The 23,911-nt window shown below is 43.0% G+C and overlaps 1 protein-coding gene across 5 annotated transcripts in view; it reads left to right on the top strand.

The window, feature by feature from the left end:
- The window catches only part of BTRC (beta-transducin repeat containing E3 ubiquitin protein ligase), a 156,062-nt gene extending 137,322 nt beyond the window's left edge, over nucleotides 1-18,740 (top strand). For all 5 annotated transcript variants that reach the window (XM_012723718.1, XM_004680520.2, XM_012723720.1 and 2 more), the window contains 8 exons: nucleotides 138-275; nucleotides 1,060-1,178; nucleotides 2,891-3,140; nucleotides 3,547-3,665; nucleotides 4,761-4,871; nucleotides 5,503-5,581; nucleotides 11,624-11,816; nucleotides 14,120-18,740. In XM_012723718.1, the coding sequence (XP_012579172.1) occupies nucleotides 138-275; nucleotides 1,060-1,178; nucleotides 2,891-3,140; nucleotides 3,547-3,665; nucleotides 4,761-4,871; nucleotides 5,503-5,581; nucleotides 11,624-11,785 (978 nt within the window). In that variant the 3' untranslated portion in view covers nucleotides 11,786-11,816; nucleotides 14,120-18,740. The remainder of the gene's footprint in view (nucleotides 1-137; nucleotides 276-1,059; nucleotides 1,179-2,890; nucleotides 3,141-3,546; nucleotides 3,666-4,760; nucleotides 4,872-5,502; nucleotides 5,582-11,623; nucleotides 11,817-14,119) is intronic.
- Nucleotides 18,741-23,911: the final 5,171 nt, after the last annotated feature.

Genomic DNA, 23,911 nt, shown 5'->3' with positions numbered 1-23,911 from the left:
TTTCTCTATGCCCTAAATGCTAATGTATCCCATAGAATTAAGCATTAAGCATTTGCCCTTGGTTGCCAATGACAGTCACCTAAGACTCTAGTTCTGGTCCTTACCTAATTAGTCTTTTTACAATTCCTTCTTCTCAGACAATAGAATCTAATTGGAGATGTGGAAGACACAGTTTACAGAGAATTCACTGCCGAAGTGAAACAAGCAAAGGTGTTTACTGTTTACAGTATGATGACCAGAAAATAGTAAGCGGCCTTCGAGACAACACAATCAAGGTAAGCTTTCTAAAGTTGTGGGAATGTAAAAGGAGCAAGGGAGGGTAACCACATTCATAAAACAATCCAGAGCATAAACTCTAAGCATTATTTCCAGAAAGTAAATAATAATAGTGTTAGGTTATTGGGCCCTCCCTGGTGGAGCAACGGGTTAGGACGCAGCAAAGCACACTAACCACAGCCGCTTCAGTGCAAGTTCAATCCCTGGCCCCGGAGCTGACCCACATGGCACAGCAGACCTCTCCTGACCCGCCTGCTGCTCCCCTCAGCAGTGTACTTGGTCGATCTGCCTGTTCTGCTCCCTGCTGTCTTTGGTGAATCCTCTTACCGCCCTGTATCTCTGGCTTGTACCCCAGTTCTGTATGCATAAATAAATCTTTTTTAAAAACTTAAAAAAAAGAGTTTTAGGTTATTTCCAGCCCCAAAGTGAAAATCGTGCGTTACAGGACAGGACGGATACCTGCTTGCCTCCCTGCCCAAAAATATTACATTGAGATATGAGTAGTCCTAGGGTTAAATACTCTTTTCTTGAAGTATACTATCACTCTTGTGGCCCTCATATAATTATAGCCTGAACGAAAAGGATATGGTCTGCTTGTGTGTGTGCGTGTGCGCGTGTGCGTGTCTGTATGTGTGTGTGTGGGGGGGTGCTTAGAATGCATTCCACACTACTCTGGGCTTTGGTTCTTTTGAGGACTCAAACTTATATTAGAACCAACAAGTCTCTAAGTCTCTGCAGCACTCATTACCATAGTGAACAAAAGGATCTTATTTGCCATCCTAGATCTGGGATAAAAGCATTTTGGAATGCAAGCGAATTCTCACAGGCCACACGGGTTCTGTCCTGTGTCTCCAGTATGACGAGAGGGTGATCATAACTGGGTCATCGGATTCCACCGTCAGGTAGAAAATTTCAGATGATCTTTTGAACTAGTTTATGTTTTTGTTTTTGGTTTTTACATTGAAGAAACCACATATTCTATTTTAATTTGGATGAATCATCTATTATAGAAACTTAGTAAATCTCTGCATATCTTACAAAAACCATCTCACAGGGGAATGACATGAATTGAATGAAGCCTTCCTTTCAGGTGGTTATAACTGTAGTGCAGGCAAGCATTATGTCCTTTAAAAATGTGTACAGGTGAGCACTGCTCTCTCTTTGCCAGCCCCTCCCTTGCTGTCCCTGCAGTTTTTAATTGCAAGCTTCACTCAGGGAGGGGCCCTCAATTTCCAGAGGCGTAAGTGATTTGATGACACAGCCATTATGCTGCTGGAGTCCAGTGTAGCTTGAGTTCTGGGTACCAGCAGCACCGCTGGAAACCTCTGTTAGGAGTTTTGCCTTAAGCTAAAGGAGCTAGCAAACATAATGCATCAAAAGTAACTTTAACAAAATAGAAAAAAAAAACAACAGTTAACTGCATTGTTAGATTCTCTGAAGTCAAATGTTTAACATTTCAAGTTATCCTTCTGTGATTATAGAAGGTGGTTCCTGTTTGATGTCTTTTGACTTAAAGGCATAGCAAATTCATTTCTTAAAGTTATCGACATTTAACATTTACTGGTGTGTGTGGAGTGCCTAAAGGAAGCTGAAACATGGTAGCAGCTAACATCTTTTCTAGGATAAGGGAAAAACAGTTTTCTAAGAAAGGGGGTTAAACTGGAAAAGAAAGAGAATGTGCTATAAAAACTAAAGCAGATACCCAAATAAAATAAAATATATCGTCACACACAATTCTCAAGCTACCCAAAAGCCTCATGCGCTGTGCTAAAATCTGTATTGACACGGGGATAGCTATTATTGGCCCTTACCACATTGAAAGCACAGAAATTAGATGAAATCTTAACTCCAGTCTTCTTAAATCCAGTCTACAATACCAAGTCATTCTCTTAGAGACGCTTCTTGGCCTATATCTATTCTAGTTCCTGGCTGCTACCCTGGGACATTGGTGCTGCTGTTAGTAGTTAGATTCCCAGTTTTAAATGTACCCCATTACTGATAACAGATTGAGTGTCAGACATTTTCTAATAATCTTGAAGTCTGGGCCCAATTAGAAGGTGTTGGTAGCTGCTACCTTATCCTTGCCTCTCACAACTTGCCCACAATTCAAGCAGTATGTCTTAAGGGTTTCATATCAGTAGCATCCCCTTCCTTCTACTCCCCAGCCCAGCCATCTGCCTTCCACTTCCCCATCAGCAAGTAGTCTTTACTTAGCCTAGCCTTAAAGCTATAAAAGAGTAGGGTAGGGCCCTCCTCGGTGGTGCAGCGGGTTGGAGCGCTGCATGGGGAAGCTAAGAGTTAGAGCCTCAGCCCCAGAGGTGACCCACATGGCACAGTAGACCTCTCCTGACCCGCCCGCTGACCCCCTTAGTGTACTTCGTCGATCTGCCTGTTCTCCTCTCCACTCTGTCTCTGGTGAATTCTCTTGCCACCCCCTGCACCTCTGGCCTGCACCGCATTTCTGTATAAATAAATTTTTCAAAAAAAAAAAAAGGGTATAACACTATGAAATGGGGGTGGAGTGAGTACTGTAGAACATAGCAGTCAAATAATTTAATTATAGCATGATTGCCACCAGAACTTTGAGTAACCTCCCTAATATTGTTTGTTCCAGGGTGTGGGATGTAAATACAGGTGAAATGCTAAATACACTGATACACCATTGTGAAGCAGTTCTGCATTTGCGTTTCAATAATGGCATGATGGTGACATGCTCCAAAGACCGGTCTATTGCTGTCTGGGATATGGCCTCCCCAACCGACATAACTCTGCGGAGGGTACTGGTTGGTCACCGAGCTGCTGTCAATGTTGTAGACTTTGATGACAAGTACATCGTTTCTGCATCTGGGGATAGAACTATAAAGGTAACAAGGCATTTTTCAGTAGGTCCCCTTTACAGTAGACAAGTTCATATGGAAATTTGATCATGGGCAATTTCATATTAAACCTAAGTGTAGAATGAGTAATTAACTCAGACACTAGTCTTTGTGTAAAAAGATAGTGAGTGAGATAAGTTGTAAGGAAAAACATATCTATATGACCAGATTCATCCAGAGTGAGTAATTTAATTTGAGGAATCCTCAAATTACATTACAGCCAGCTACAAATTAGCCCTTTAGTGCTATGAATAATGCTTCCCATGTTCTTGGTTTGTTCTGAGAATTGAACTTACCCCTATTAGTTCAGTCCTGTTTTTTGCTTTTCCAAGACACCAGTTGCCATAAATTTTACTAGGTAAAGCGCTAAATCATTTGTTGTTTTCTGTTTCAGGTATGGAACACCAGTACTTGTGAATTTGTAAGGACCTTAAACGGACACAAACGTGGCATCGCCTGTTTGCAGTACAGAGACAGGCTGGTTGTGAGTGGCTCATCTGACAACACTATCAGGTGAACAGCAGAAGGGATCAGTATTATCCTGCCATTCATTAAATCTTTGGCTTATATTTATGTTTTGCCTTTCTATTGTTTGTTATAAGCCAGAAGTTTGCCCCAAGTGGAGAGGCAGCACAGCAAAGCTTTTTGTTGATGTGTTTCCTCTTTGTTAATAATTTTATCACCAGATAGACCTACTTAAAGATAGTGCTTAAATGAGGGAGTCAGAAAGATGGATAAGAAGACAGATAAGATTGAAGACACTGTTTACAGTTCTTCTGTTTATAGTTGAGAAGTGCTAATAAATAGCGAAAGCACTTTTCTCTCTACCACTTTCAGTTTTGTTTTGTTTTGTTTTGTTTTTTTAATTTAACTCCCTGCATTTTGTTTTCTTAGCAGCATATTGGTCAAGGAGTTACCCAGTTGTTAAAATTAATAAAGAACTAAAAAGCCTAAGTAATTTTTGTTATTTTCATAAAGATGAATGACACAGATATGAATAGAATTTGGAAGATTTGTCAATTCCTTTCTTTCAAAAAGGGTGAAAAGACCATTTTTTAAAAATAGCAAGCTACTTCTACGAAATTTTCAGTCCTAGAATCACTTAGATTGATCTGAAAGCATAATTTCTTAAATTAGTTCAAAGTTAAGTTTTTGAGGACTAAATTTGTATTTCTGTTATATGAGACAGACTGTTCTGGGCAGGGAGTGAAGTGTCCTCAGTGAGATGTACTTTGTTGAGGACAGGATGTCACTGACATTGCATCGCATTCTTACTGGTTTTTTCAAGAAACATTAATTTTCTTAGCTAGGTCATTTCCTTCACAGGCAGCTGTGTGCTTTGAACTCAGCCTTTTTATGTCTTAGAGCTCCTAGTTACAAAATTATATAAATCACTGTGCTTGGAAAATATATATTATGTTTGAATTTAAATCTGAGTTTCTACCTGACTTTTATGACAGAAAGGTATAAATTTCACTGAAGGTACTACATCTTTGCATGGGTATTGATTTTTTTTTTAAAGATATGAAGTATATTATTACTACATTCCAATCTTAGAAAAGAAGTAAGTATTGGTGAAAAATCACATGACACAATTTTCTCTTGCAGATTATGGGACATAGAATGTGGTGCTTGTTTAAGGGTGTTAGAAGGCCATGAGGAATTGGTGCGCTGTATTCGATTTGATAATAAGAGGATAGTCAGTGGCGCCTATGATGGGTGAGTTTGCTAACAAGATTTAAGGAAAATCTACATCTTAATCCCGCTTACCTTAGATGTTCAATATAGCCCTTCCTCTTCTCTAAAAGAGTTTACATTTCACAGAAAAGATCTGAAGCATTATTTCTGATGTCTTTGTATTCATCTCTAAAATGTTGTCCCAGTGATTTGATTGCACTTGTTTGCTCACTGTTTTCATTTATATTTTGGTGATTTGGTTATATTTGTCTGTTTTTACCTATAAAGCAAAGAACTGGACAAGCCCAGTACCACAAGATATGCTTACAAAAGAGTGACTTACTCAGAAAATTGAAACACTGGGTACAGTGTCTTTGGGGCTTAGTATGGTAGGATCTTGAACTTTGATCTCTTTAAGTCATTTCTAAAAGTGTAGCTCTTTTATCTTCACTTCATCTATCATTTCAGTTACAGTAAGTTCAATAACCTCTATCCAAGAATGAATATGAGAATCAAGTCTCTAAAACAAAATCGTTTATTTATATTCCTACATTTACCATATAAATTACATTCACCATACGTATTTGTTGCTGTGACTTTTTGCCATTCTTGCAGTGTTCCCTTAATTTTTCTTTTAAACTAAGATTTTTTTTGTCCCCCTTTTGATCTTTAGAAAAATTAAAGTATGGGATCTTGTGGCTGCTTTAGACCCCCGTGCTCCTGCAGGGACTCTCTGTCTACGGACCCTTGTGGTAAGAGCCTTTTTCGGAGGGGGTTGGGGAGCACAAAGGGGAAGAAATTAAACATTCCTGTGCTGTGGAATACAAATCCAGATTTGATGGTTAGAACCTCATATAACCTACTGCTAAGTGAAAGGCAACCACTACATGACGATAAAATATGTTTATATAGCGCCTTTCATCCAGAAGTGCTTTAGAGACTATATACGGAAAGGAGTGTTGCAGCTGCTTAACAGCTGCACAGCAACTCTACACAAGTCTAGTACAGGAAGTGAATAAGAATTCTGTATCCACCAGAAACAGCAGGGGCCGCTTAGGGAGAGGGAGCATAATCACTCAGGCTGGGGCCTGTCCAGGAACTGAGGGCCTGCACACCTGTGCCCACAGAAAGTGCCATGGGAGTCGCATGAACCCCTGGCCAGCCACTTCGTTTTGGGTCCTAGTCAAGGCATGCTGCCTCTAGCAACTTGAATCCTGCCATTTTTGTTCCTCATATAACCCCTTGCTTGGACGTAAGGACTTGAAGGGTGCTGAGGGGGGTTGAAAGTAACTCAGAATAAGGAATGTCACCATGGAAAGCACAGCATTCTTTATCAAGGTGTTTACCAAAGGTCCAGATTAGAAAATGGCTTAAAGTTAAAAGCTGCTTTCATTAAAAAAAATTAGGTGGGGTAACAGGGAACACAGAATTTTTGCACAACCCAGGAAAATGGTGTGAGGAAGCTTTTTGAGCCCAGTGTACTGAATCTAGGTTCGCAACATTTAGGCAGTCTCTTGCTCTGGACAATAGTAGATACCTTTCTTTGTCTTCCTTACTTAAAGTTCATTTTTCAGCACCAGACATGCTATACCTGCATGTTTTATACTTTTTTTTAATGTAAGTACTTTCACTCATTTACAGTTAATCTAAGTCTGGTTTTTGAAGTATAATATACACACTACCAAATTTGCCCCCATTTATAGTGTTGTATGAATTTTGTGTACATACCACAATCATGATATAGAGCATTTCTGTTGCCTCAAAAGTGATACTTCTTTGTATCTGTCCCCTCTCCTTCCCAACCCCTAACAACTATTCATCTGCTTTCTATTCCTATATCTTTTTTGTCTTAATGTCATATAAATTAAACCATAGAGTATGTAGTTTTTTTATGTTTGGCTTTTTTCACTTGACTTGAAATTCATTCATACAGTTACTGTGTCTTTTTGTTGCTGTTGTTGAATAGTATTCCATTGTGGGGATGAGCCACTTTATTCATTCATTCACTGGCTTAAGGACATTTGGAATGTTTTCAGTTTTTGATGATACTGAAAATACCCTCATACAGATTTTATATATATATATATATATATATATATATAAACACACACATACATACATACATACATATATATATATACAAACACACACATATACATATATATGTATATACGTGTGTGTGTGTATGTAGTTTTCTCTTGGATAAATATTTAGGAATGTGATTTCTGGGTCCTATGATAAATATGCATTTGCATTTTAAAGAAACTACCAAGCTATTTCCCAACTTTGGGAGTTTGCAAATGCAAACCATTTCATATCTCCATAACAGTGTATGAGAATCCCATTTTTCCAAACCTTTGACAGCACTTGATAGTTTCCATTTTAAAAAACACTACCATTTGAGTTGGGTGTATAGTGGTTGTAATTTTAATTTGCATTTCTATGATAACTAGTAGTTTAGGGCATCTTTTTGTGTAATGTTTTGTTGTCTGTCCAAATCTTCGCATCATTTACTTATTGAGTTGTTTTACTAATTTTTTAAAAGCAGCTATTAACATATACTTGATCTATAATATTTAAAATGCACGACTAAATAAATTATGCATATGTACATACCAGGAAAGTTGTCATTTCAACCAAGATAATGAACATATCTTCTGACCCCTGCAACGTCCCTTCTTCCCAGCCTGCCCCTTTTTTTCTTTCTCCAGTCCCCAGGCAACCAATCTACTTTCTGTCAATATTAGTTTGTGTTTTTTCCATGGCACCATTCTCTAGTCCCTTAAAACTATTTTTTGAAAAGCAGAAATTCTTGTTATTGAATTAATTTTTCTTTTATGGATTGTGTTATTTACTATTATATTTTTAAGATCCCTGCCTAATCCAAAAATCATGATTTTGCCTTTTGTTTTCTTCTTGAAGTTCTGTGTTTTAAATTTTACATTTTGGTATACAATTCATGTTGAGTTAATTTAGGAGAGTAGTACAAAGTATGGATCAAAAATGTATTTCAATATTCAATCATTCCAGTCCCATTTATTCAAAAGACTATTATTGTTTTTCTTCTAAATTGCCTTTGCATCTTTATCAGAAATTACTGTTGGGTCTACTTACAGCTCTGTTCAGCTCCATTGTTCTTTTTGTCCAGCATGAGGCCAATATGGGGAAACTGGCTACAGCAGCTTTGTAATAGCTCTTTGTGGGCAGTCCTTTGAATTTCTTTTGAATTTTCATGTGAACTTTAGAATCTGTGAATTTCAACAACAAAATAAATCTGGGATTTTTTGTTGGGATTGTTTTTATTGTAGATCAATTTAGAGAGAATTGACTTCTTAGCAGTACTGAGTTTTCTAGTTCATGAACACAGTATATCTGTCCATTTATTTAGGTCTTTTTAAACTCCTCAACACTGGTTTATATTTCAGTATAGAGTTTTCACAAACCTTTTGTCTTATTCCTAAGTATTTCACATTTTTAATAGTATTTTAAAGTTTCATTTTCTAGATTATTTGTGGCAAGTATATAGAAATACACTTTTACTTCTTTTCTAATCTGTCTATCTTTAGTTTTTCTTTCTTGTTCAATATTCAAAAGAACTGCTAAAATGGATGTCCTTTTCCAGGGGGAAAAATCACTTGGTCTTCCAGCATTTTATATATATTTACCTATAGACATAGGTTAGCTATAGGCTTTTTTGTAGGTTCATTTATAAAGTGGTTAGGACGTTCTTTTTCTTTGTAGATTGTTGAGACTTTTTATAAGGAATGGATATTGCCTTTTGTGTAAGTGCTTTTTATCTGTACTCATTGAAATGATCATGTGATTTTTACCCTTGTTCTGTTTGTTGGTATATTACATTGATTTTGCTATTAAACCAGGTTTGGCATCACTACAGATCATAGCTATTAAAAGGATAATAAAGGAATACTATGAATAGGTCTTTGCTCCCAAATTTTATAACTTAGATTAAATGGATCAATTTCTTGAAAAATACCATCTTCTGCAACTGACATAGGAAGACATGGACAATCTAAATAGATCTGATCCTATTAAAGATAGGAATCAATAATTAATAATCTTTCAAAACAGAAAGCACTGGGCCCAGATAGGTTTACTTGTGAATTCTGCCAAATGTTTACGGAAGAAATAAATACCAGTTCACTACCATCTTCTCCAGAAGCAGTGAATACTTTCTAACTCATCCTATGGAGGCAGCAGTGCTCTAATATCAAAACCAGACAAATATATTAGAAGAGAAAAGTCTAATATGTCTTGTGAACACATAGACTCATCTATGAGCTCATTTACCCTCTTGTATAGAATGTAAAAGTGGTGCAACCTCTGTAGAAAAACAAGATGACCGGTCCTCAAAATAATAAAGGTAGATTACTATATGATCCAGTACTCTCTCTCTGGGTATATAGTCAAAAGAATTGAAAGACGGTCCATCCTGGTGGCACAACAGGTTCAAGCACAGCACTGTGAGGCTGTAGCCACTACAGCACAAGTTCTACCCCCAGCCAGGAAGCTTACCTCCATCATGTGGCAGACCTCTTCTGTCCTGCCTGCTGCTCCCCTCAACAGTGTATTTCAGTCTGCCTGTTCTGATCCCCATTCTGTCTCTGGTGAACCCTCTCACCCATCATATCTCTGGCCTGTACCCGAGTTCTCATATGTATAAATAAATACATTTTTTTAAAAAGAATTGAAAGAGGGATCTCAAAGATAATCGCATACCCATGTTCATAACGAGGCAGCATAATTCATAATAGGCAAGAATACATGGAGGCAACCCAGGTGTCCATAGATGACTAGATGAACAAGTAAACAACAAATTATTTGTGTGTATGCATACACACACACATATATGAATAATATTTAGCTGTAAAAAAGAAAAGAAATGCTATATATCCTATAACATAGATGAAATTTAAGGACATTATAAGTTAAGCAAGCCAGTCATGAAAAGACAAATACTGTTTGATTCCACTTACACGAGATCTCTGAACCAGTCAAATACATATAAGCAGAAGATAGAATGGATACCAGGGAGTGGTAGCAGGGGTTGGGAGTATAAGATGGGAAAATGTTGTTTAATGAGCATAGTGTTTGTTTGATGTGCTGAAAAGTTCTGGAGATTGATTGCACATCAATTGAATATACTGAATGGAATACTAAATGGGTAACTTTCATGTTGGTTTTTACTATAATTCAAAATAAAAAATATTTAAATTCTATTGTAATGTAAAAGTACATAACTGATATGAATTTATTAGATAGGATTTTTTAAACCATTTCCTTCAGATTTAAGTGTTGTGACTGTCCATATGTTTAGTGATTATACAATAAGGAAATTTTCTGAAATTATTTAAAAGGTAAGTAATATGCCAAGTTGAATAATTCTTTAATTTTAAAAATCCTCAACAAAATATTAGCAAATCAAAGTCAAAAATGTATGAAAAGAATTACACACCATGACCACATGGGATTTATTGCAGGTGTAATAATCAAAGTCAATTAATGTAATACATCACTTCCAAAAGCTAAAGAAGGGAGAAAAATATGATTATATCAATAGATGCAGAAAAAGCATTTGGAGAAATCCAACATCCATTCATGGTTGAAAAAAAATACAATTCAGCAAATTAGAAAAATGAAAATTGAAGCTTCAATAAAATACCACTACAAACCCACCAAATGGTAAATATTAAAAAGATTGACTATAAATTTGTGGGTGAAAATATGGAGCAATTGGAATGCCATTAGATTACAAGGGGCACAATTTATAAAAAACTTTTATTTTATTTGCTAAAACTAACCATGTGCCTACTACACAGCTAGAAGTTTTATTCCTAAGTGAATGTGTACATGTATCTTTCAGAAGACTTGTACATAAATGTCCATAGCAATTTTGGGTATAGTAGCCAAATTTTGAGTCACCCCTATATGTCCACCAATCAGAAGAAAAAATATTTTGTAGTGTGTTCATATAAAGGGATGTCAACTCACAGTAAGAAAATGAACTACTGTTAGATGTAGAGTTAAAGTAGACTGTTCAGTTAAAGAAGCCAGCACAAAAGAATACATCCTGTGTGAATATTATTGAAATGAGGTTCATGAGCAGGAATAATAGATTACTGAGGAGAGCATTGGGGTGACAGTAGTATTGGCTAATAAGGGGCATGACAGTACTTTCTAAATAAGACACTGCAAATATTCTGCCTCGATCAGGTGAATGGTATTGCCAATGATGTGTTAAAACAGGCTTTTGTACCACTTAGGAGCCCAAAGAATTGTCCATAAGTTTTGCAAGCTGAGTCACCTCCCATGGGTAGCTTGAAATTGACCAGGGTAGGAATTTTACACCATGAAAATGTGCAAATGCTTTTAAAATTGGGGAGAATCAGTTGCTGTTTACTAGCACAGCACTTATTCCTCATCAGTCATTGGCCTCTGTAGAAAAATCTTAGAGATTCAAAAGGAGGACAAAACTAGGCAGGTACTAAGGAATGTCGACATGAGCCTAAGCCAAGGAGAGCTGAGGAGAAGCTGGTGTGCTGTCGGACATGTGGCAGCTCGAGTAGATACTATTTTGATTGTGTATGAAATAAACTGTAAAATATTGTATTTTCCAACCTGCCTTAATCCAAATTAGGTTTTTCCTCTGTGGTCTTAAAACAGCTAAAAGATAGACAAAATTAGCATACCCCATAGACTCCTTTTGACATGTTGCTCAATTTGTAACCTTTCAGCTTTGAATAGTTCAAAAGTTCTTTGTTTCTGCTTTTTTAAAGGAGCATTCTGGAAGAGTTTTCCGCCTCCAGTTTGATGAATTCCAGATTGTCAGTAGTTCACATGATGACACAATCCTCATCTGGGATTTCCTGAATGACCCAGCTACCCAAACTGAACCCCCTCGCTCCCCTTCTCGAACATACACCTATATCTCCAGATAAATGATCATACACTGACCTCATGTTTGCCCAGGTATGAAAAAAAAAACCTGTGTACCTAGCGTTGTGATCAGGAAACAGAATATTGCCTATAAGGCGTTGCTGGCTCATCCAAACATCTCATGCCCTTTTCTTCTCCAAGTCCTGTAAAATGGGGGCAACTAACAACTTGAGACAGGGCTGGGCTACGCTGTGGGTGCTGCCTTTCACCAAGGCAGCCAGCCTCAGTCCTAGATGATACTGGGTAATAGAACTAGTAATTCCTGACCCATTTATCTAGTAGCAATATTGAGGAAATAAGATGACATTTTATCAGTTTGAAAACTAAAGGGAATGACAAAAAAAACTCAATTTGTAGTGTCCACCTCAAACCATTACCTGTAGCAGAGACCCTCTTGATTAACCAGAGACATCTACTATGTGAGTAGAAAAATCTCTTGGTGAAATATCATGCTGACTTTTCACAGTGCTGTCTTTTTGTTGTCATTTTATTTTGAAAGGTGGTTTTTTTAAATGCCTACTCCCATTCCCCACCCCCTCAATAAAAAGAAAAGAGCTGTCTTTTGACCTTAGAAGTAGCTGGTAAGAATTCCCTGCATCACTCTTACCACTCAGGTCTCCTACCTCCCCCTAAGACAGAAAAAGATCCGAAGATTAATCTTTATAGATGTATATATTGTGGTATAGTCAGGTCATGCCTGCTCCCCTAACCAGTTCAGACATATTCATTAGACTCTGGGAAAACTGCATTTGCTACCAAGGAGCATTGCCGACTTTATGATTTCTCCTTTCTCAGCGCAGTTATTGTGGCAGAGGCCACATCTAGTCCACTTCTCTCTGCACATCTTTTGTAGTGGTTCTTCTGAGTGTGGTGGTTCATACCCTCTGGTTCACATCAGTGTTCACTGTTCTCACAGAAGACACACTCTTTTCATGTGTCTTCCGCCTCAAGCAAGTCCATAAGAATCCTAGCTATGTGCCTTGGGGCAAGTAACTTCCCTGGAACCTTAGTCTATTAGTAAAATTAGGATTGTAAACCTCATTAGCAAATGATTAGTAAAGTGAAGGTACATACCTTCACAGAGCTATTGTGAGGAATGCATTAAGATGTTTATATGGGGGCCTCCTTGGTGGCACAGTGGGTTAAGTCGCAGCACTGTGAAGCTATCTGCAGCCACTGAAGCACAAGTTGGATCCCTAGCTAGGGAGGGACCCACATGGTGGAGCAGACCTCTCCTTGCCTCGACTGCTGCGCCCCTCAGCAGGTTATTTTAGTAGATCCACCTGTTCTGCTCCCCATTCTGTCTCTTGTGGATCCTCTCATCCCTGCTCCTTTGGTCTGTACCCCATCTCTTGTATGTAAATAAATAAATCTTTTTTTTTTTTAAAAGACATTTATATATAAGACTCTTAGTCCTTAGTAGTATTATTACATAACAGTAAAAGGTGGTCATTATTTATTTTTTAAATATTTATTTATGCATACAGAACCGGGGTACAGGCCAGAGCTACAGAGGTGGTGAGAGGATTCACCAGAGACCAGAGTGGGGAGCAGAACAGGCAGATTGACAAAGTACACTGCTGAGGGGAGCAGCAGGCAGGTCAGGAGAGGTCTGCTGCATCATGTGGATCACCTCCGGGGCAGATCGAACTCATGCTGAAGTGGCTTTAGCTTGTCAGTGCTGTGCTTTAACCTGCTGCACCACCAGGGAGGGCCCACTTTCTGCCATTTTTAATATTCTTCCTGGTTCGCTGATTGTTTATATCTCTATCTTTCTCTCATCCCTGAAACACAGACATCCCCTAAGGATCTCTGTTGGCTTTTTTCCTTATCTAAGTCAACTCCTTAGGCTTCCTTATCTCAGGACTTCAGTTCTCATCTACTTGAGAGTACCAAGAGCACTTCTGGGCACACATTGAGCCACCACTTTCCCATCCACAGCACTGGTGCTGTCCACCAAGCAGCTTCACCCTATCTCCCCAACTCTGGGAACGGCACAGCCATGTTCCTGGCCACTCAAAGCCGAAACTAGGAGCCATCCTCACCTACTCTCACTGTAGGGAGCGTGTGAAAGCTGTCACTACATTTAATCTCAAAACACCAGAATCAGTTTGCATGAGTAAGGGAGCCCTGATCATTTCAGTCAGTCCCACCAAGACCCCAAGTAGGGCCTGTGACCTTTAGCAGAAATTCTGCATGACATGTGCAGGGAGCAGGCATTAGGAAAGACCTCCAAGTCTTTCTCCCAATTGACAGCTGAGATAATACTCTTCTCATAGTGCAAGTGAGAAATAGAGGAAAAGGGACTAATGACTCTCTGCTCTGTTTTCACACAGGACTCATTAAAGTTGCGGTATTTAACATAGCTGCCAATACCAGGATGAGCAACAGCAGTAATAATCAAACTACTACCCACTTTCCCGGACTAGCCGAGGAGCGGGGCTTTGAGACTCCTGTTGGGACACAGTTGGTCTGCAGTCGACCCAGGACGGGCTGCTCAGCACAGCTGACTGCTTCAGTGCTGCTATCAGAAGATGTCTCTTATCTTTCATGAATGATTGGAACTTTAAACCTCCCTCCTTTCCCCTCTGCACCTGTTTTTTCCTCATTTGGTTCCAGACAAAGATGACTTATAAATATATTTAGTGTTTTGCCAGAATCTCTCTTGCTTTGCCATTAAGCAGAAGAACTAGTTTCTACCCTGTGTAGCCTTCTGGGACTGGCCCACTTCTAGGGGACAGGGGGTGCAACTTCAAGCCAGGCAGCACCCAGTGCCTCCCTGTGAACTGCAGGAATGCCCAGCGCCTGGAAAGATGGGCCCAGCCCCATTATACCTAGGAGGAGACTGCTGTCTGTATAGCCTCTGGGGCAAGAAAGAAAGGAAACAAGAATGCACAGTGGAAGATCTAGGCCTCTTCCATCTTTCTCTGTTTCTGTCCCTCTTCCCCCACTTCCCTTCAACCTGTTTCCCCACTTCACCTAAGAAGAAAGAATATGAAGAGAGTGTCCTCAGTTAGCATGAGGCAGATCAGCTAGAAAATACAACATTTGGAAGAATTTACTGCTGTTCTATCAAAATTTCAAACCCAGGCTTTTGCTGCAAGTGACTCTGTGTGGCAACAATGGATTCTCAGACATGGTTACTCTCGTCATATTTGCAACTCTTCTCTCTTCTGCTAATGCACCCCCTCCATTAAGGGGGGAGGGGGTAGAAACTTCCTGGGCTCCATCAATGGCCACATCTTTTTCTGGACTCAGCAGTCTCCTTGATTCCATGTAGAGTGTGGAAAGGAGTTGCTGATTACATTTCCTCTCATTAACAATTAGATGTGTAATAAAAAGCATTGTACTTCATCTTAAATCACTGGTAAGGCTCAGCCTACAGAAAGGTTTGAAGTGGCCAGGGCCAGCGCTCAGTGCGTTCCAAATGATATTTCACATCTGATTCCTCATCAGGGCGGGCCTGTAGCAGGTGCCTGTATCTTTGTCATGGCCATGATCAGGTAGTCAGGATTAAAAGTGGATTTTTTTTTTTAGGTCATTAAATATTAACCCTCAAAAGTCAATCTAATGATCTCAGCCTTGCACTGCAGAACAACCTCCTGCTTTTCCAAATCCCAATACTTCTAAAGGTAAAGCTGCCGGAGAGAGCATCAGGGTGAAGTTTAGCACACAGGGTTTATTAAGGGGCACAAACTGCCTTTTTTTCCTTCCTCCTCCTGGCCTTATTTTACTCTACACTCTCCAAACAATAACATTTCTCTGGCCATTGGTAAGCAACATACACAAAAGAACCTCAGCAAGGGCCAGTGACCCTGGCCACTGGCAAAGCAGCCTGGACCTGAGGTCCAAGGTGTGTGTTGGCCTGACCTGGGGGGCAACAGGAGCGCTGTGAGCTGCACCTGCTGTCTCCTGGGGCAGGAGCAGACCTACACCAGTCTAGACTTGTGGGCACGCCTGTCGAAAGCCCGAGTCCACAGTGACTCTTAAGTTTCCCTTGGGAACTAGGAGCAGTCTCTTGGAATAGTCAGGCCGTTATTTGTGTTCTTAATGAAAGCATTTGAATAAAAGAAAGCCCCCTTTTAACCAGTTACTGTAAAAACATCAGAATGGAAGCCAATTGCAGGTGACCTACAAGCCAGGCCACCTTTTTGTTCAGCACAGGGGAAGGGACAAAACCAGTTGCACTCTTGTCTCTGATTTGCAAGAAAGGATCCTCTTCCCCAGATGTACCCAGTATGTTGGTATTACATACTAGGAGGCAGGTTAAGCATAGGCATTTTTCCTTTCCTGCTCTGAATGTGTTTAAGGTTTTAATTCAGGTTATATTCAGAAAATATTTCCTGGTGTAATGATATTTATTGCTAGGGAAATATTTCTTGAGTATAATTCCCTTCCCTATGACCAAATACTACAGAGAAATGTTTTCTGTTTAGCCACTATCAGGGTTCCTTGTCTGTTGTGTTGACTCTTGCTGACTTTTTGATTGGTTAAGGATTTTGTTATAGATGAGACAGAGGGCTGCCATCCTGAAAACACAATAAAGAGGCATGGGTTTTGAGCTGTTTCGAAATACTGCCCAATAGCCATAACTCTACTAGCCCTCTATTATATGCTGCTATTCAAAAGTGGGAGCTGTTGAATATTCACTGGTGCCCGGGTTTTGCTCTCCCATCTAGGTTCAGTTGAAGGTGCATTGTTTCTCAGACTGTTCAAGCTTGTCCAGAACATCATAAATGAGATCAAGGGTGGACCCTGCAGTCGGGAGCCATTAGCTCTGTCGAGGATATTCTCCAAGTTGTCCTCTGCTGCTGATGGAAATGGGAATGAAGTTAAGTGGTCTGAAAAACTTGAGTCAGTCACATTTCTCAGCTCTGGGGGTCATTTACCAGTTCATTGTAGAAGAAATAATCAGGTAAGTAGAAGTTCATTTCCAGAGAAGGTAAACCCCACTTACCATCTCTGCATGATTTCAGTGGGAATTGATTATCACTTATCCCCAACTGGGCTAGAATAAATGTAAAGATTGACCTTTTTAAAAAGAAAAGAGAGACAAAGAAGATAACACTTTTAAAGAAGTGTAGAAAAGAAGCTGAAGGCATCTCTTGACTCTGAAATGAAATTTCTCCAGTATAGACTAATCTCTTCTCTCTGCAGTTTGCAAAGAGGGCCTGGAAGAATTGTTTCCTAAAAATGGGAAGAAGCCCTTTCAAAGGCAGGCGAGGAGTGGCGCGTGCTCCCACACCTGGGAACGCTTGTGAGCTTGGACAAAACCAGCATGCCCGTCTGCGCACGTGCACACGTGTGTGTGCGTGCCTCTGTGTGTGTGTGTGTGTGTGTGTGTGTGTGTATTCCACTGCTGAGGACTACTTATGTGCAATTTGAAAGTGGACATGAATTGTGAAGGAGAGAACTTTTACACTTGTTCCTTCACAGAATTCTTTTTGGTGACTTCAGGAATTTCAAAGACAGGGACATTGGAATTCTGTTGACAAGTAATAAATCTGGCCCTCGTAATTTGTTTCTGAACTGGAAGAGATCCTGGGACCCTCTAAATAATTCTGGTTTCTACTTAACTAAGAAAAATCTTTTTATTTTTCTTGTGTACAATCAAAAGCTGAACAGAAGAAAACATTCACTCTCCTTGGCCATCTCTTACCCTTTGGTCTGAGCAGCTGCGCTGGCTTAGCAACACAGCCCTTGGTTGTGTATGGAAACAGGTCCATTTTGGAGGGGTGTGATATCAGAAATCATTGCAGTGATTTTGTCTTTCCTAGAATTAGATCAGATACTCCGGCGTCGTTGGACTTGGTGTCTTCCATTTTCCCTACATGGTAATAATACCTCCTGCCTGACACGGAAGCACCCAGCCCAGAATAGTGCAGGCCTGCAGGGTTAGTCTTCAAGCTTGCTTCTGGAAAAATCCAAGATACTTAGGCAGAAAAGGGCCTGCAAAACCTTTTTACTTAAATCCGTACTCCTCATCTCTGTCCTCAGTTAGATGAGCTTGGCAGACCCCATTCAGCTGGAACTGAAGAACCTGGGAACTGCCCTTGTTTCTCCGTGCCCCCCTCTCTCCCTTCCTAGAATAACTCTCACGTCTAATAAGTGTACCCAGAGTCTTCAGGCTGAGTTGATAAATCTGGGTGTCATTCACATAGGTGATCGCCAAAAGACTAGAACCCCTTCTTTATCCACATTCGCAGCCTCATCAGTGCTAGAAAGACAGCCTGCTCTTAGGGAGGTAAGCTGGGTTTGGGTTTTTTTGTTGTTGTTGTTGTTGATTTTAATCTGTAGTTCATCTGTGACCTCAGACTCCTTGCCACAGAGGAGAGAAACTAAAAATCGTAATAGCATGGTTTGGGCTATCTGATTTCAGGTGAAAACTTAATGCATTGATATCCACAAACCTCTTCTGTTGGAAATTGAATACTTAGGATCTAAAATTTTCTGGAGGCAGAGAGCATCTAAAATCCATGCACTCCAATACACTTGCAACACACTTGCTCAGCTTCTGATTGGCATTTGCACGCGCGTGTGTGCGTGTGTGAGTATCAATGCATGATAAAGCATCACTTCCCCTCTGTCCCGTTCCCTTCTTGGACACTGAAGAAGACGGACTAGGAGGGTTAGACCTCTGGGTACCCAGGAAACTAACACTTTCCCAAATCATTGATCACTCCAGCCCAACCCAGACTGTTCTGAGTAATGTCCACTGGATCATTTTCTTTCTGGGGCGGGCTTGGCAACAGATGGGAGCTGTGCTGAGAGCTTTCGGCTGTCCAGGCCTCTGCTCTCTAGAACTGCTTTGATTTTTGTGATTATGTTCTGGTGATGTATATAGTCAGTGTACCAATATGTTCATAACCTAGGATCATGGTAATATAGTGTGTTTTGGTTTTTTTAACTGTTCAGAAAAAAAAGTAACTTAAATTGCAAATATAAGATTAAAGTGAATTTTTTAAGTGTCTTGTCTCTTTGCCCCAACAACAAGAGAGCCAGTTTTTCAATGAATGTGTGTATCAAGGGAGTGCACAGATAGCTTGTAAGATAATCTTACATGAGAAAATAGGACTGAAAAATACCAGAGCTGAATGGTGTGGACAAATGTGGGGTCCCCAACATAGTTAGTGACCTGGGATGAATAAAAGTAAAGCTACGGTGATGTCCAATTTGGGAGCTTGTCACCATAGCTTCAGCCTCCCACAACTCAACCTGAACCTAAACTTAAGTCTCTTTCCTGAGAGGGTGAGAAGACTTAGATCTCCCTTGCATCGCATGTGATACGTTTCTCAACAAATGCGCTCATATTTGTGAGCAATCTCCAGATTCCAACCAGCTATAACAGTAAAGGGTGCTCTGACATCTGGGAAAAACACTGCTGCTCCCTAGCGAGCCCGCCCTTGCAGGTGTGACAGAAGGGACTCCTGCCTCTTCACCGCTCCATCCCCGTGTCTCAAGCAGGACCTTTGTTTTACCTCTGGGCTGCTAGTTGCTCTCCCTGCTTGACCAGGCTCCCTGAGATGGATCTCAGGTCCTGAGATGATCTCAGCAAGCCCCAGGACAGAGCTGTCCCTGCTGGAGCTGGACGTACCAGAGCATCTGGCATACTAGCACTTAGCATACAAGCAACTCAAAAGCAAGAAAAGTGACGCCCCCTCATTGCCTGAGACCACACTAGAGTCTCTTCCCTAACAACTGAGGACAGGCAGCCAAAGGTGAAGCCAGCAGAGACCGCTCAGGTCATTGACATCCATTCTTCTGTCACTCTCCAGCTGGGCTCCTGAGCCCAGACGAGCAGAGGCCAAGCCTAGGGGGTTATGGGTCTCCTCTTGTAACACAGCGTTATGTCACTTCCCCCAGAAAGACTAGAGTCCAGAGCATACATACCCTTGGAAAATTCAGCCCAGAAGTCTGTTTCTTAGGCTCTGTCACCATCAGCAATGACTAAGGGGAGGAGACCTCCCTTCTTCCTGATTGGCTCTTGCCAATTAAGAGCATTTTATTAGGCTGCTAATTAAAGACACTTCGTTAGCAGCAGGAGAGGCCGGGTGGGTGCCTGGTGAGATGAAGCCGAAGCCAGGAGAAATTGTTTTTCTCCCCGATGGAAGCAGAGCCTCTCAGGGAACCCTCTCAGTCCCCCAGCCTCTCCCGCTGAGCCTACCACACCCCTTGGTTTCAATTAGCAACTCTGAGGGGAGTGAGGTCATTACCAACCCAGGTGGAGAGAACACCCCTGCCTCAGGCCACATGAGGCTTTCAGGGGCCATCCCACCCTAGTGCTTTTCTTGAAGTCTAGGCCACCCAAGAGTGGTATGTGTTTGCGCACTGTGGAACAGCCAGTGGTGGAATGTCTACTCCTCACCAAAGTCTCACTGAGTCCTTAGGAAATGTCATCTTCCTACCTATCAGTTTGTAAGGGTTTAGTGAATAAGTCCAGTAGACCCAGAGTAGGTCTATGAAGAGGAGAGGCAGACGATTGTACAATCCCAGCTACACTGTCCGGGATACCTCTGGTCTCTTGAACTGGAATGTCTGAGGCATTTCCCCTGCATGATCCAGATGAGCCCCAGGTCAGCCCCTTTCCCGAACAAGAGAGGAGAGCCTGGCTCAGACCTGGCGCGCAGAAGCTGGCGGGCAGGGTCAGAGACCTTTCTCTCCAGAATTCCCTGTCCCATCTTGCTGCCTTCCTCACCCCCTCACTTAACTGCAGAATTAGCACCAGCCCAGACTGGGAGGGCAGATTTATGGCTGGGCCTGCCTCCCTCCATTTAACCCGAGGCCAGCCCGGGCTCCAGACACTAAATTAGATTTTTGACAATTAGAGAGACTAATGGGCACATAGCTATCCCCAGAGCCAGATATCCAGCCAGGCCGTCCTTTAATATCCACCACTGGCGGCCAGCCCCTCCCCAGCCGCCCTCCTCTCTCCTGTGAGTGGGCATTTCTTCCCCAAGCATGATGCTATCTCCCTCCACACAGACTCTGCTTGGGCTCCTGAGGTGATTAACCCCTCCCGCCACCCCTACTCTGGTGCCAGCTCTGTTCTGGGGCCCTGTGCACCATGCCCCCAACTCCTCGGTCACTTCTCTCTTCCCCCTTCCCCAGGGTCCTCCTCTAGCCCCTAGCGTCCCCAGTGATTGCAAGCCCTTTGAGGGCAGGGGCTTGTGCGCTATCCGGGTCCCAAATGCTCAGCCACCAGAGGTCGCCTCATACAAGCCTGCTGCCTTCCCTTCCCGCGTCAGAGCTGCTGGATGTCCAGTGACTCCCACTATGCCCTCCAGGCCCCACGCTCAGCCCTGGCCCTGGCATGGTAGGTTCCCCTTCCCTGCAGCCCCTCAGCTCTGGCCAGTCTTGGGCTGGGCAGGTAATGAGATTGCAGTGAGTGGTGTGGTGGGGGGGGGGGGGCCTGGGCGGGGAAGCTGCTCACATTCACTCAGGCAGACTCATAGCTCTGTCAGGCTGATTGGTCCTGAGTGGAGGCACAAACGGCCCCCCATGGACACGCTGAGATTGGTTATAAAATTACAAGCATTTGTTCTGCTGTCAGTGGCCTTCCCCCCCTCCCTGTCTGCCTGCCTGGGCTCTCCACCACCCCCCGCCCAGGCCTCTTTCCCCTGAGGTCATCCCCACACACCCTGTAGGACCCTGACTAGGACCACCATAGCAGATGGGGCCAAAAGGCTGGGCCACCAAGCTCCCCTCCAGGCAGGTCTTCATGTCTTGACGCTAAGATGGCCACAACTCAGACTGGCCTCAGAGTGACCTGACCCTGGGCTCAGGGTCTCCTGAAGGAAGGTGAGAGTGGGGGCCCAGGGCAAACAGCCCTTGGAAGATGCCCCAAGTACAGGCCTCCCTGGGACAATCAGTCCCCACAGCCTTGAGGTGGCCCTAGAAAGGGGTAACAGGGCCTTCCCCACTGAAGGAGAGAAAAGCAAAAGCCACTTAAGTGGAAGAAGCCTGCTTCTCTTCCCTTCACATGGCCAGTCCCTGGCCCTGTACCCCGATCCCAGTTAAGCACTAACTGACACATACCCCCACTCACCCATCCCTAGCCCTTCAAGCCTATGCCAGAACTAAAAGCCAGTACAGCCCACCAGGGCCCTGCATGGTTACCCCTTCAGGCTGAGTCTCACCTGGTTCCTTCCTCAGCCTCGCGTTAATGGCCTTCAGTCCCTGTGACCTTCATGGGGTCCAGTACTTCCTCCCCCCCCCCCCATGTGTGGTTGTACCTTGGAATTCCGTTCTGTATTCTGGCCATGGTGCCCACTCCCAACTGCCCCTGCTTGGCAGAAACACCAGCCCTGTCCCTCTCACCCTAGTCTCTTGCTTCCTTCTCCCCTCCCCAGCAAGTCCTTGGTTGGCCCCTCCGCTGCAGGTCTGTCTCTGTCCTTTCAAGAGGCTGACCAGGGCAGCCTGAAGCTAGTTTGGAGTGGGGAGCCTTTAGGAGGTATCATCTCCTGGCTGCAGACTACAAGGTGCTTTCCTACCATCCGTCATTCATTCTGGGTCCAGAATGTATTTGCTGTAATTGCATCTTTAATTAGGCTTGTGATGGCTCATTGTTCACCAACAATGATGGATCAGATCCTCCTGCTCACGGCCCCACTCTGCCCAGCATCTCCAGGTCAGCTCTCTCCTGACTTTGGGGTTGGACCTTCCCAACCCCAAACCTGCTCTCTTCCTACTGAGCCCCAGACACTGAGCACCAGTGCAGCCTTGAACTTCAGCCCAAGGCCGATTATGTCTTTATCTCTGGAGGCTCCCAAGGGACCAGTTAGACCCTGACACCTCCACCCCAGGCTCCCTGAAAAAAGATTGCAGTCTACACTTGGCTGCCCCATGTCTCCTTGGTACAAATGAGCCAGTTGAGGGGAGGAGACCCATGCTGCCCCTAATCCAGCTATATGCCAGTGTCACCTCCCACCCCCAGGATGGCCCTGAGCCACAGATCCCGCATCCCTGGAGCTTACACGGGCAGTCTCAAAACTCAAAGTAGAAGCCCTATCTCCAGCCTTCTATAGGTATCAAGGGCCTCTGGCCAAGGTCTCCACTCCTACAGAGTCCCAGCGGGCCATATGCCTAAGTCTGCACATAGTGGGTGTTCAGTGAATGGTTGGTCAATGAGGGGAGACTGCCCTGGGAGGGCAGGGCTCAGAGTACCTCATTGGAGGCCGCAGCCACTGAGCAGAGGTATGGGTAAGATCCCGGTCTAGCACCCACTGCTGGTACTAGCTGAGCTCCCTAACCTAAATCTCAGTTTCACATATAAAATGGAGAGGAAAGCAGTGCCCCACCGCATAAGATAGCTGCAGATTCGCCGAGGCACTGCGCAGAAAATGAAGAAACTAAGATGCTGGCGGCTGCAGGTGAAGGAGGTTCTCGGCTCTGGCTGGCCCAGAGCACCCACAGCTAGGAGGCGGCACCCACCTCGCCTGCCCAGGCACTGTAGCCCAGTGTGGGTCTGGCAGGGCAATGACTAGGCCCCTCAGGGCTAGATGCATGGAGGCTGCACAGGACATGCTGGCGAGTCCAACACCTTTCAGAGCTGTGGGGGCTCCTCCCCACTGTGGCCAGGTGTGGGCAGAGGGGTCCCTGGGGCCGGAGACACCCGCCAATCCCCAATAGAGAGGGAAGGGCAGAAGGGAGAGCCTGAAGGCCAGCATGGAAGTTTAGCCTGTACCTTAGCTTTAAGGGGGTCTGGGCTTCAGGACAGGAGAGGGGAGGACAGAATAGGTTGCCCTGTGCCCTTTTCAGTTCTAAAATTCCAAGAGTCCCCCACCTCCATGGGGCCCTGGCATTTCCACAGAGCCTCTCTGCCCCTAGGAGAGGCCCCCTCTGCATTCCCTTTTCCCCAGTGACTCTCTCCACCCTGCAGGAACCCCCTGGTGACTCCAAGGCCCAGGCTGGAAGGATGAGCATACCTAGCGGTAAGTATGCGCAACATTACATATGTATATTGGAGAGTAAATAACCCCAAAAAGCGCCTTGTAAATAGACTCCGAGTTTATCCTTTATTAATGAGGCACCGAGTGCCCCGCTGTTTTAGAGCAGCGAGACTTTCATAATATCAAAACCTAAATTACACTTGCGTCTCCATCCCAGGGATGCACGCCTTTCCGCTCCCT

Source organism: Condylura cristata, unplaced genomic scaffold (assembly GCF_000260355.1).
Source record: "Condylura cristata isolate star-nosed mole 26May11 unplaced genomic scaffold, ConCri1.0 scaffold00011, whole genome shotgun sequence".
NCBI classification, from domain to species: Eukaryota; Metazoa; Chordata; class Mammalia; order Eulipotyphla; family Talpidae; genus Condylura; species Condylura cristata.
This window is presented reverse-complemented; position numbering and strand designations above follow the sequence as displayed.